The sequence below is a fragment of the Mustela erminea genome, chromosome 8 (assembly GCF_009829155.1).
Source record: "Mustela erminea isolate mMusErm1 chromosome 8, mMusErm1.Pri, whole genome shotgun sequence".
In the NCBI taxonomy this organism is placed as follows: Eukaryota; Metazoa; Chordata; class Mammalia; order Carnivora; family Mustelidae; genus Mustela; species Mustela erminea.
The window spans coordinates 7,907,040-7,921,215 of NC_045621.1; the positions used below are offsets into that span (position 1 = coordinate 7,907,040).

At 36.2% G+C, this 14,176-nt stretch overlaps 1 protein-coding gene across 2 annotated transcripts in view; it reads right to left on the reverse strand.

Moving 5' to 3' along the window:
• DNAH7 (dynein axonemal heavy chain 7) overlaps positions 1 to 14,176 on the reverse strand; it is a 252,745-nt gene that overhangs the window by 48,859 nt on the left and 189,710 nt on the right. For both annotated transcript variants that reach the window (XM_032354246.1, XM_032354245.1), the window contains 4 exons: positions 10,496 to 10,629; positions 9,272 to 9,607; positions 1,955 to 2,081; positions 431 to 625 (listed from right to left, as the gene is read on the reverse strand). In XM_032354246.1, coding sequence (XP_032210137.1) covers positions 431 to 625; positions 1,955 to 2,081; positions 9,272 to 9,607; positions 10,496 to 10,629 — 792 coding nt within the window. The remainder of the gene's footprint in view (positions 1 to 430; positions 626 to 1,954; positions 2,082 to 9,271; positions 9,608 to 10,495; positions 10,630 to 14,176) is intronic.

Consider the following 14,176-nt stretch of genomic DNA (forward strand, 5'->3'; position numbering starts at 1 on the left):
ACTTTAAGGATTTGAAAACAAGTTCAGAAGAGAACTACCAATTTAGAAGGTGAGGATAATATAAATCTAAACCTTGATTTCAAGATCTGAACAGTTGTTTAAAGCTTAATTAAAGGGGTGCCTGGGTGGCTCAGTAGGTTAAGCCTCTGCCTTCAGCTCAGGTCATGATCTCAGGGTCCTGGGATTGAGCCCCACATTGGGCTCTCTGCTCAGCAGGGAGCCTGCTTCCCCCTCTCCCTCTGCCTGTCTCTCTGTCTACTTGTGATCTCTCTCTCTCTGTGTCAAATAAATAAATAAAATCTTTAAAAGAAAATTACTTCCAAACTGTTTAAAATTAAATATTGTTTTTATTCAAAGATAAAAATAAATTATTAAGCATTATTTTGTCCATTTAAAAACTTTGGAATAAGCAAAAGAGCTAAAAACATACCAAACTATCATACACTTTTTTCCATCCATCCTTTAAGTGCACAAATTCCCTACGAATATTTTTGAAGGACGGTAAATCATCCAGCCGACATATTTCATCCCATGATTTTTGAGGAAGCCACGTGCAGGGGTTGGCATGAGGATTGTCCAATCCGATGCCACCAGTCAGCAGAAATCTCCACTCAGCTTTATTAATCTTTGGAAAACAAAGTAGCACGTAGAGTCAGAAATGAATTCATTTTTTATATACATACATACATATATATATATATATATATATATATATATAAAATACATTTAAACCACTTTAAAAGAACTATTGATTTTCAAGTTTTAGGTAATGTCCTTATGGAATTCTATAACTCCTGGTAGAGCCCCTGAGAACTTCCTCATATGAAACCATTTATCCATTACAACTGGCTTTCGAAATAGGTCTATTCTCAATAGCTACTTTTTGATAATTTTCCTCCAGAATTACTCATCTAAACAGAAAAATTCTATTTGAGTAAATGTTTTCTAAAAATGTCTTTTTAGAGTCTTACAGGCTCTAAAAATGTCTTTTTATAGAGTCTTACAGGCTCTAAAAATTGGGGGAAGACAGAAGGCAGAGGGCAGGGAATCAGCAAACACAGGTGAAGGTGACTGGGAGATCCAGGCTTCGGGTATGAAATGAGTAATTCCCAGGAATAAAAGCTACAGCACAGGGAATATAGTCGACGGTACTGTAACAGCATTCTGTCGTGGAGGATGGTACTTACACTTGGCAGTATAGAGTTGATGAATCACTATGTTGTACACCTGAAACTGCTGTGTGTCACTGTGTGTCAACTATACTCAATAAATATAAAGAGGAATAAGATAAAAATTGGGGGAAGACAGAAAGCATTCAATCTGCCATATTTGCAATTATTCTCCATAAAACATAATGAGGTATTGCTATAAAACTTGTGCAAGAAATGCAGGAATAAAGCCTTTATTCCTTCAGGATTCAACCGATACATCATCAAATCCAATGAATAAATCTTATACACCTAAGTAAATAAAATAGTAAATTTTGTCACTATTTTCAATACCTCTTTCATTCTTAAGGCATTTCTTATATTTTAAATGAATAGATTTGAAATAGAACAAAAATTTGTGAAAGGTATGGTTAAACCCAAATGGTTGGATTTGACTAGCTTGCACAAGTTCTTAAAAACATTGCCATTTACGTGATTACTTGGGGTAAATGTATCAACATAGTTAGTAAATTTATAAGCATACTTAAATGAGATTCTAATAGAGAGTAATTTATTTTCAATTAAAGCACACATAAATTTAAAAATGTCATAGTGCACTCTGCTTTATTTACTTTTTCACCTCTGAAATTCAGTCTAGCTGTGATGTCTTGTCTTAATTATAATTATTGTTTAACTATTTGCAACCCCTTTTTATGTATGTATACACATACACACACATACCCATACAAATTAGTAAATTAATGAATCAGTGTTAGTCTTTTTCTACAAATTATAACAGTACTGACCGCACGTTCATGTAGTAGCAGGTTAGCAGTTAGACAAAAGGAAAAGAGTAGCTTATCCTTTTCAAAGAGCGACCGGCAGACATTGACATACAGGGAGTAAGTAAAGTGATCCTTGAGAATCTGAAGCCTACAAGACAACAGGAAGACAAGTGAATAAACAAAATTGCATTATACCTTAAAAAAATGCTCTCAAGGAAACACAGTATAAACCATTTAGATGTATATTCCTCTAATAAGCTTTCTGGTCAATTACCTCCAAAACAATCAATGGTCGTCATTAACAGGATGTACCAATTTAAAACTGCATTTTACTGTTGATTGATTAAAAAAAAAAAAAAACTTAGTCTTTCTTTTGGAAAAAAAAGTCAATGCATAGTACATTGATCTAATACATTTAAAGATTTGTGGACTATTTTTAACTCTAAAGCATTTCTTGGGGTAAAATTTGATTTTTTTTATTCTGTAGATACTTCCAAAGTTCTATATTATATATTAAATTCACAGATTAAAATTGATAGCTTTTTAATTAAATTAACATTTGAAATAGAACAATCCATAAATCCATAAAAGCTGGAGAAATCACAAAACTTGATAAGCTACATTTTTATTTACCACATAGATGGAACATGGAAATATGACTAATCATAATATTTGCAACTAACAACTTCCTTGTAAGTGCTAACATGTGTTCTCTGTATTCATAGCAATTCTTTACATGAATATAACAGTTTAAGAATTTTCACTTAATTATCTCATAGGGGAAAATAAACCCATCTTTGAAAGAAAAATTTCAAAAATATTTTTTATTAAATAGGTTATAATAGTTATAATAGAAATAAACAGAATAAATAGTTGACTGAGAACCTTTGCAGAGAGCTAATGATTGACAATGGCCCAAACTAAGCAGATCAACTTACCTGAAGGGAAAATTAGTATAGTCTTTTGGTTAAACAAAATTTTATCAGTGTTTCTTAATGTGTCTAAAAAGAATAATCTACTAGTACCACCATATCTTAGCTATTTTCAGAATGACATCCTAGGCTACCAAGCATTTCAGCTCAATTTTTCTCCTGACTTGCCTGTTTCTTTAATTATTTTGTCCCTTGCCAGCGTTCTCATAATGAATATTACAACAAATTGGTGTATTTTATTTCTAGTGGAGAACTCTGAAAAAGGACTTGGTAGAGAGGGCTTTGAAACTAGTTGCTGAAATATAGTTGAATTCTCTGAAGATTTAAAATAATCATACAATTCCTGTCCCCATTTTTATGTTGATCATGGTCGTTTCACACTTGGTATTTAGTTTGTCTCATCTGTAATAGTACAATTAATACAGGGTAATGCAGATTTGGTCTTTCTAGAATAAAATAAAAATGTCTGCACTTTAAAACAAATTTCAAAAAAAAAAAAATTTCCTCTTATGGATAGGAATATTGAAGGGAAAATTATAAGGGTCACTCATATTAGAAATTCAAGTTCAGTCTCAGTGATAAAAATGCAGATTAAAATTCAATATTTTAATACTTGAATTATAGTGAAAAAGAGGATAAAATGATAATTTTCAATGTTGATGTGTGTTATGGGGATATAAGATCATTTGCCTTCCTCCAATGGAGTTGTATATTTGAATAATCATTCAGGAGTCTGAAAGAAGTAAACACCTTTGTTCTAATTTTGGGATTCTAGCCTACAGAAATAACGAACAATGTGGATTACTTGAGAGTCTTAAAATATGAAAATCATGGCACATTCACAAAATGATATATTGTGCAACTATTAAAAGTTATGTTTCGGGGCGCCTGGATGGCTCAGTTGTTAAGCCTCTGCCTTCAGCTCAGGTCATGATCCCAGGGTCCTGGGATGGAGCTCCGCTTCGGGTCACCTGCTCGGCGGGAAGCCTGCTTCTCCCTCTCCCACTCCCCCTGCTTGTGTTTCCCCTCTCTCTCTGTGTGTCAAATAAATAAATAAAATCTTTAAAAAAAAAAAAGTTATGTTTCAGAAGAGTACTTAGTAACACGGGAAAAATGATCTTGATAGAAGTGGAAGGAAAAGGAAAAAAAACGCTCAAAGTGTCTGTATACACTTATATTGTTTACTCAGAGAGATTTCTGTTTGGTCCCTGTAAAAAAACTATATCCTCATTAGATTTTTGTTTCTGTACTTCAATGGAGGGATTTTTTTTTTTGGCTATAATTATTTATTTTGCTATATTAATAATTTGATAAAAAACAGATGATCCAAATTACTATAGCTATTTCACAGTATATAGCTATATGTCGCAGTCATATATATACATATATATAACAGTCATAATGTATGTTTGGTGTAATAGTTAAGTAAGAATTATTATGAATAATAACCATCAGAAGGCAAGCAAAAATAAAATATGTTTTAGTTGCTGAGTAGAAAGAAATAAGAAATAATTTTACTAGTTGTTACAAGTTGATACCCTGAAACACCATCGATTTATCCTACCTACCCCCTTCCCTGGGTAACCAGCATTTTACTGTTTGTTGTTGTTTTTAGGTTTTACAAACATGAACTTTGTTTTGATTCCACATATAAGTGATATCCACAGTACTTCTCTCTGACTTATCTTGGTTAGCCTGATGTGCCCAAGGTAAATGCATGTCACAAATGCAGAACATGTGCATGTAGAGCAATGAAAATGGACCCTTATTTCATACCACTCATAAAAATGGACTCAAAATGGGTCTAAAATGAAAACTGAAGACCTTATACTATAAAGCTCCTAGAAGAAAACGTAGGGAAGAAACCTATCAACATTGATTTCACCAATTATTTTCTTGGACATGACACCAAAAGCACAAAACAAAAGCAAAAATCAACAAATGGGACTAATTCAAACCCAAAAGCTTCTGCATGTAGAAGAAACAACTAAGAAAACAAAATAGAAACAAGAAATAAATCCATGCTTACACAGCCAGTTCATCTGTGGCAAAGGAGGCAAAAATATTCAATGGGGGGAAAAGACAGTCTTTTCACAAATGACGTTGGAAAAACGAGAGCAGCATGCGGAAGAATGAAACTGGGCTATTTTCTGGTACCGTAACAAAAATAAACTCAAAATGGATTAAATATCTAAATGTAAGACTTGAAACCATAAAACTCCTAGAAGAAAACAGGTGGTAGTTTCCCTTCATACCGGCTTTAGCAACATTTTCTAGATATGTCTCCTTGGGCAAGAGGAAAAAAAAGCAAAAAGAAACTATTGGGACTATACAAATAAAAAGCTTTTGCACAGTGAAGAAAACCATCGACAAAACAAAAAGGCAACTACTGAATGGGAGAAGATATCACAAATGATATATCTGAGAAGGGATTAATATCCAAAATATATAAACAACTTATAAAACTCAAAACCAAAACCCTAAATATTCTGATTAAAAATAGGCAGAGGATCTGAGTGACATTTTCCCAAAGACATACAGAGTCAAACAGACACATGAAAAGATGCACAACATCACTAATCACCCAGGAAATGCAAATCAAAACCACAACGAGGTACCAGCTGACACCTCTCAGAATCACTGGAATCAAAAGGACAAGAAGTGTTGGCGAGGATGTGGACAAAAGGAACCCTTGTGCACCGTTGGTGGGAATTTAAATTGGTGCAGCCACTATGGAAAACAGTATGGAGGTTCCTCAAAAAACTTTAAAACAAAAATACCATATGATTCAGTAATTCCACTATTGGGTATTTACCCAGAAAATGAAAACACTAATTTGGAAAGATACATGCACCCTTATATTTATTGCTGCATTACTTACCACGGCCAAGATACAGTAGCCACCCAGGTGCCTGTCAGTAGATGAATGGATAAAGAAAATGTATATAAATGTACATAAATACACAATGGAATATTCCTCAGTCACAGAAAAGAATGAGATTTGCCATTTGTGACCACATGGATGATCTAGAGAATAGAATCCTAAGTGACATAGGTCGGACAAAGACAAATACCCTATGATTTCACTCCTATGTGGAATCTAAAAAACAAAACAAACAAACAAAAAGCAGAAACAGACCCATAAGTACAGAGAACTGATGGTTGCCAGGGAGGAGTGTGTTGAGGGGCTGGGCACAGTGCGTGAAGCGGGGTGGGAGGTGCCGGCCTCCAGTCACCGAATGAAGTCACGGGAATAAAAGGTACAGCATAGGGACTAAGTCAGTGACATTGCAATAGTGTTGTATGGTGACAGGCAGGAGCTACCCTTGTGGGGAGCAAAGCATAACATATGGTCTTATCCAGTCACTATGCTGTACACTTGAAACTAAAAGAATATTGTGTGTCAACTGTACTTCAAAATAAGCAACACACACACACACACACACACACACACACACACGCCCCACATACACACAACACAGAAACAACAACAACAAAAAAACCCAAAGGAAACAACAAAAAAATGAAAGGGCATCCATGGGAGAAATTTTTTGCAGACCAAATATCAAATAGTTAATATCCAAAATATACAAAGAACTAACAACTGAATAACAAAAAAATCTGATTAAAAAATGGGCCGAAGACCTAAACAGACATTTTTCTAAAGAAGACATCAAAATAGGGTGCCTGGGTGGCTCAATTGGTTGAACGGCTGCCTTCGGCTAAGGTCATGATCTCAGGGTCTCGGGATGGAGTCCTGCATTGGGCTTTCTGCTCAGTGGAGAGTCTGCTTCTCCCTCTCTCTCTGCCTGTTGCTCTGCCTCCTTGTGCTATCTCTCTGTCACATAAATAAATAAAATCTTTAAATTAAAAGAAAGAGGACATCAAAATAGGCAATAGGGCTTCTGAGAAAATGCTCAGCGTCACTAATTTTCAGGGAAATGCAGATCGAAACATGATGAGCAATTACCTCACACCTGATAGAACTGCCGTCATTAGGAAAACAAGAGATCACAGGTGCTGGCCAGGATGGGGTGCAGCAGGACCTCCTCCACAAACCATGTGTGTTTTTCCTGTGGCTAAAGCCAGTTTGCTAGCGCACATGGTCACTTCAGTTAGCAGATAAATTTGGGCTGAGATTTCTACCTTCATGATCTGTTAGTGGATTGCCTGTGATACGCAACACATTCTGGTTTAATGTTTACTGAATAACCAACCTGTTTTCTTTCTCTACTACCTTCATGGAGAAAACTGGGTTGAGAAAATATTTTGCTTCGGTACTTTCCCGACAACATACTAGCACAGTGGCAGCGAATAAACCGCGGCCCACACAAAAGAACATGAAGTCACGAATGCAATGCTGAGCGTAAGCATCCAGACACCCCGGAGCACAGACTGTGGTTCCGTTCACACGATGTTCTAGAACAGGACAAGCTAATCCATGGTGTTGGAAGTCAGGACCGTCTTCAGCTTGGTGGAAACGGCTGGGTTAGTCTCTAGAAGGGGACACAAAGTGGGGTTTCTGGGCTGTCGATAACATTCTGGGTCTTGATCTGGGCCCTAATTACACAGGTGTCTTCAATGATGAAAGTTCATTGAGCAATACTCTGATTTCTGCATGCTTCTGGGTGTAGACTGATAATTTCATTGAAAGTTTTCAAATATGCTTTTCCTATTTACTCTTTGGTTGGTTCCAGAATTACACTTTCAGGACCACTGGAGTCATGGATAAGATTTGCATTGTATGAAAATGAAAGGATCTTAAGTAGAGAAGACATATTTTGTTTTCTAGATTCCATCCAAATCTCACATCTGGGTAAAAGGATTTAATTTTCTAGAAATCATAAAGGACTATGGTCACAGTTAGGAAGAAACATGTCATATGCGTGGGTGAGTTCTAATTTGATGAAACAAGATATAGTAAAGGAATGCATAATTAGTTGTAAAGCATAAAATTGTTCTAATTTTTAACTCTTGTACACAAAGCGTGTCTCTAAGTGACAGAGAAAATTAGTTTTCTTCTCTAGACTCCAGCAAATACCTTAATTTAAAAGTAGTTAAGATGATATTTTGGTGACTTGTTTTTAACAAGGAATAGAAAAACAACTACAGTGAAAAACAAAACACTGTTTACTGTTGTGGCGCCATGTGATGAGCACTGTGGTAAGTTCTGGGAATATTAAACAAACAAACAAACCCTCCCAAACTCTTGTCTCCGGGAACTCAGAACCTCGTGTAAAAACCAGACATGCTTGTTCAATTAACTAACAAAATGCAAGTGGTTGGGAGCTTTTCTAAGAAAGGTCACTTAAAATGTTGTTTTCTGTATTTTAGTAATCCTTCCTACCCTTGAAAATTTCAGATAGCAGAAGAAATAGAGAAAGAAACGGCACATTTTCAAGTATCATAATTAAAAAAACATACTTTAAACTCCACCAGGAGGCATTTCTTCTTGAAGGTGGCCAGCCCCTTCTCTTCCTCACGGTCAGACAGCTGAGAGACTGTTCGCTAAGCCCAGTGTCAGTCTTCACACCTTCACGGATCTCACATTTAAGGTTGTAAAATAATAGTACTAGCAAGAAATTGCTCATTCTAAGAATATTCAAATTTTAGCAGAGTTCTACTGGAGTAAATGAGAGCAATTCAATTCAGATTTTCAGGAGATGCTCATTTGGAATTTCTATAAAGTAATTCTGCACTGCGAGTGATCAGTATTAAATTGGATTTCCTTTGTGGGTATGAACAGTCAAGAACACTGAAGTATCCAGCTTCATACTGATCAGTAAGATCATGGTCGCAATGAACTATTTTCTTTGTTCAAGAAGTAATTTCATGTTAGATCCTATTCAACATAGGTTTCAATACCATCACTGATAATAAAATGAAATTTTATTCTCTTATACACTTACTGTCAAGGTCTTAGTTCCTTTATTACAATAGCCAAGTATAAAATAAGATATTTTATGTAAGTAAGAATAACACAAATAATCACAACAAGGTATTTTAAAAAAAACCTTGTTACTTGACAAAGTATGACTATGTATAAATCAGAATGTACATCTGCAACTTTTGGAACGCTGGTTTACAGAGGGTAAGAGTCCTGTCTTTCCATGCCTCCAATCACAAATACATTTTGCAAATGATCAACAGAGATAAATGTTTCCTCCTTTTAGAATTACATTATAATCCTATCTCCCAGTAAACGATTTCCTGGCAGGCTGAATTTGGTCACATCTATTCCATTTCTCATCCTCCGATTTATTTCTAGAACAATGATTAATCAAGCTCGCGTTAGCAGAGAGGGCACACCCACACCATTCTGTAACCACAGCAAGAGCCACCAATTAACTGTTAAATTATCATGCATCGGTCAGTATTCCTACTAATCGGTATTTCTTTTACGTACCTTTTTGCTAAAATTTCAGACTTCTCTGAATTTTCAATAGACAGGATGTAAAGGTTAATAAACCAGGTCAGTGAGTATTGGTACATGGGCTCGATGTTAGCTAGGTCCGCGATGGAGAAGAACAGGATGGCGGAATGGATGGCGACGGGCCGGTAGCCCAGCCGCGTGCGATCGATCTTCTTCTCCGTCTCCTCGGCTACTTCCTGCTTTTGAGAAATCTCATTAGCCAAAGCCTTGGAGGAAGATAATATCTTAATAGCGGTTTCATCTTCTAATATATTGCCTTCCGAAGATGAGAGAACTTCTAAAATCTTGTCTTCTATTTCTTTTAACTGCCTGGAATAAAACACAATTTTCTCAGAAGAAAAAGAAGTCATTTAAATTCACTTCGCGCCCACATTCTTGTCTAGGAAACAAAGAGCTTGGAACCTAAACTTTGTGGTTTGTGCTTCGCTTTGTGACAAACACCCGTAACGGTGATGTTGTATAATTAATTTCTTATCTTGCAAAATGTCAAAAAGACAGGACTCTCTGCTCCACTACTCTTCCCGACGATCATTTACGTGGTGACGGGAGCGAGAGGTATGAGCCGATCTGCTCTGCCATCAAGTATCTCAGCCTCGAGTGAACTGAAAGTATCGCTCCATTTATTTCCCAAGATTTTTCATGACTTCTAGAGCTTCACCCTTTGTACCTGTGCTAGAGACAGTGTGAGCGGACAGCGAGGTGCTGTGGGCTCGTTCAGAGAGAGAACGTCAGCTACATGATGGATACCAAAACTTTTGTGCTGAAACTCTGTTGAATACTTGAAAATTCATTGCCTTGACTTGTGTGGGGAAGGCCTTCCAGTTCTTCTAGTGCCCGAGAACTTGTATGTAAACATATACTCTTACGCAGGTTTCTAAATTAACATAGAGACATTGTAATGCCTTCTTTTTCCCTCTTAATTCTCCGCATTCAATGCACCTACTACATCTAACAAAACACAGCTTTAAAATGTACTGTAATCCATTCTAAGGGATCTTGAAACAAGAACCATGTTTTTTAGAGAGAGCGCGTGCACGTGAGTGGGACAGGGGGTGGGGGTGGGGGGGAGACCCTGAAGCTGACTCCGTGCTCAGTTCAACCTGAGATCATGACCTGAGCCAAAATCCAGGGTCCAGCACTTAACTGACTGAGACACACAGGTGCCCCAGTAATTCTGTGTTTTATAAGATTTGATACCTTTTGTTTTCAGCTCCTTGTAGTATCAAGGCTTGCTTTTCTTCTTCAAGGTCTGGCCTCTCTCGGGCCACCACAATTCCCAGCAGCTGATCTTGCATTCCCTCCGACGTGATCATGAAGTTGAGTAATGTTACCTGTAAATGGAAAAATAAACAAGAATTGCACCATCGTTTCTATCGAGAAAGCCTCTACTTTTAAAAGTTTTAACCTTAAAATAGACTCTATTTACTATAGTAGTATATGTGAAAAGTGGCAATTTGTAGAGATTATGATTAAAGATATAGGCAAGTTTGGCTGCTGGATTAAAAACCCACCAAAGTTTCTCACAGGCATAAATGTATATTTCAAAGGGTTTTGTTGGGTGATCAGTTTATTCCTATTACAAACTGATCCAATTTCTGACAACTGTTTAATCCCCAAATCCACTAGAATCAGGTTGGAAGCTATCTTCAGTACTGGCTGGATGGGCTAATTTATGTTACGGATCCCGGTGGTGACCAAAAGTAAAGGAAACCTTAACAAGTGAGACAGGAGGAAAAAGAACACTGTTATTACTCCTCATGAGCATATACGATATTTATAATGTGATAATCATATTACATGGTTTAAAATGTATGATATTTAATGTAATATTACAATATGACCCATTAGATAATCACATTACAGTATGAACAGCCATTATTGTGAACTAGGAAATATACATTTATTGGTATCCACTTACTTTATACTCCTACTATGTAATGGCTCTTACAGGCTCTGTTTCCTACATCTTAAAATTCCTCCTCCCCTGGTTGTTTCCCGTAAGTGGGAAAGTTGGCATGCTGAGGTCTTTCACATATCAAATAAACGCATAATTCATTGTTTCTCCCACAAACCCTTCAGCCATGGAATGATACTCTTTGCGCCGTCACAACGGTACTGTTGAAAATTTATGTATTTATTTATGCTTTCTGCCTCCCCTCCCTCCGTTCTTCAGTGACAATCCACTCTCACCCCAGCCTCCATACGCCCTTCGTGCTCCCAGCAATAAACTGCAGAAACTCTTTGGTTCTGATCATCAGTGAACCCATAGGTCAACAAATGCTTACTTGACCTTGGCTTAATTCGAGACCCCCTACCCTGCACCCTGGCTCTTTTAAACATCTGTTTTACAATCTGTCTGCTCTCTGCCCTTGGGTCTTGAGCTCGGTTCTGTGTTTATGTCTCGAGCATCACCTTCTGTGCCTCCTTTCCCCGTGACTTTCATTTCTGCTACGGCTGATTTCTGGTGGAATCCGTGCCCATCGGCTGTGAAGTGTCTGCCTGTATTTCCGCTCTGGCTGCTGAGCGGGAGACTCCACATTTCCCCACCTTTCCTAGTAAGAGAATTTGAGAATACCCCCTCCGCAAGAACAGGGTAATTCCATCTCTGTAAGAAAATGTCCTACCTGCGATCAGAAAGTGTACAACAATTTCTTGCAGTACCTCTAGGAAGGTGACCAAACTTGGCACCTTTTCCCTGGTGGTTTCCTCTTGGTTAAGTTTGTCCCCCCTTCACTTGACCTGTGGTGGGCTTTGGATACCACTAGGGATAGATTATATGAGCGTAATCATACATTTAGACGGGAGAATAAGAAATTCTTAAAATCAAGCAATTGAAAAAAACTCATAAAATGTTATTTTGTAATTCTCTACTGCTTTGTCATTTATTCATGGGAAAAAAATAAAGCATTTGAGAGATTTTCCTCTTGACATGAGAAACCAAGGGCACAAATTATTGAGAGAAATGTATGTTTTATAACTTCTACTTCATTGTTTCAGACCCTATGGAGGTATTCATTCATATTCCATTAGTGCTGGATCTTTTAAGATCAAGATTTTGTAAATCTAAGCATTTGCTCACAAATGACAATAAACATTTAAAGAAAATAATAACAAAGAAACATTTTAAATTATACAACATATGATTTCATAATTTTATTCTCATTTAGATTCAAAAGGATTATAGCAGCACCGTATCATCCCTTGGGTACTTTTGAAAGCAAAGGTACATAAAAGACCCTAAAAATAGGATTTAAAGGAAGTATTTTAATTTGTAAATGAAAGCAAGTAACTGCCTCACTATGTTTTCTAATCCCTGTTTAATCAATCCCAGCAATTAAAAATAATGAAGCAATAAGACGCCCTAGGGATTGTAAGGGTTTCAATACTGAATCATAGATCAGTTTCCTCCCCACAGCAGTTTATGGCTTCTATAACTAGTTACCTGTGAACTAAGAATTGTTAGTCATTTGTGAGATTTTCATAGGTCTTACTGAAAAGTAAAAATGGTTTTCCATGTCATTTATTTAAAAAAATGAACATAGTTTTGGGATTTTAACATTTTCTTTTATGTTTCATACTTTCTCACTTATATTTAAAAGTTAAATAATAATGTTAATCATTAACACTCATATAACACTATGTGCTGGGACTTACTCTAAGCCCTTACCTAAATTAATTTATTTAGTCTTCATACCACTTTATGAGCTGGATATTTATTATTCCCATTTTCTAGACTGGGGAATGGATGGACAGAGAGATTAAATAATTTGGCTAATGTCACACAACTGGCAAATGATAAAGCTAGGCTTTGAGCCAAGGTAGTCAGGTTCAAATGGCTTCAGAATCCATGTTTAAACTACTACTAGATACTACCTCTCCTGATAGACAATACACAATTTTTAGGTGTTTAGATAACACTTATTTTAATTAGTTAAAAATAGTGGCCAAGATTTTCTATATTTTAACATTGTATTTTTAAAACTAACCTCAAGGGTTACCCCACTTTCCCTCAGTCTTCTTGACTTCTCTGAATGTCCAGTCTAAAATATGTCCCCAATTAAGAGCTCCTGTGTTTTCTTAGTCATAAATATAGTCACTTAACATACATATTATTTATAGTGTAAACCTCTTAAGAGCAGTTGCCATGTTAATTCATCTTGGAAGGAATGAATTATGTCATCTTTGTGCTTCCTCTGCCTCTGTAGACAGAGGCCCACATTAACTTAAATATTTCTTAAAAAGGACAGTTTTTGAACTCTCTGGTTAAATCTTGTCTCCATATGTAACTTTCAAAATCGGAATCAATATTTCTTCATGTCCTCTCCTGCTAGTTTCCATAAATGAAAGTTATCCCTCCCTCCCACACTCATTCCACAAACATTGACCAAGTGCCAACCTTACTGAGTGCCAAGATTTGGGAATAAAATATGGAACGACCTCCAGGAGCTCAGTCGCAGATCAGTGTCTCAAGTAATTTTAGTCATTGGATAAAACTTTAAACTAGCTTTCTTGAAAGGAATTCCTAGTATTTTCAAAGAACCACTGATGAAAATCAATTCTTTTAAGTAATTATATAAAGTTAGATAACAGCATCCTTACTCCAAGAAAGAAGAATGGATTTTTTAAAATTTCAATGCCAAGAATTAGCATATTATCATTTATTACAAAGGGGGTACATATATATCATCTATTCTTAACAATGAAATTCTAAGAGTAATATCAGTTATAGGAATTAGATTCTCAGAGTTTTTTTTTTTTTTCACTTCATACTGAAAGGTCCTTTATTACTCACATGCACACACAAAATAAACATTTGGAATTATTACAGCAATTTCAGGAAATGCCAAACAAGGACAAAATCTCTTTTTCTTAGGAAAC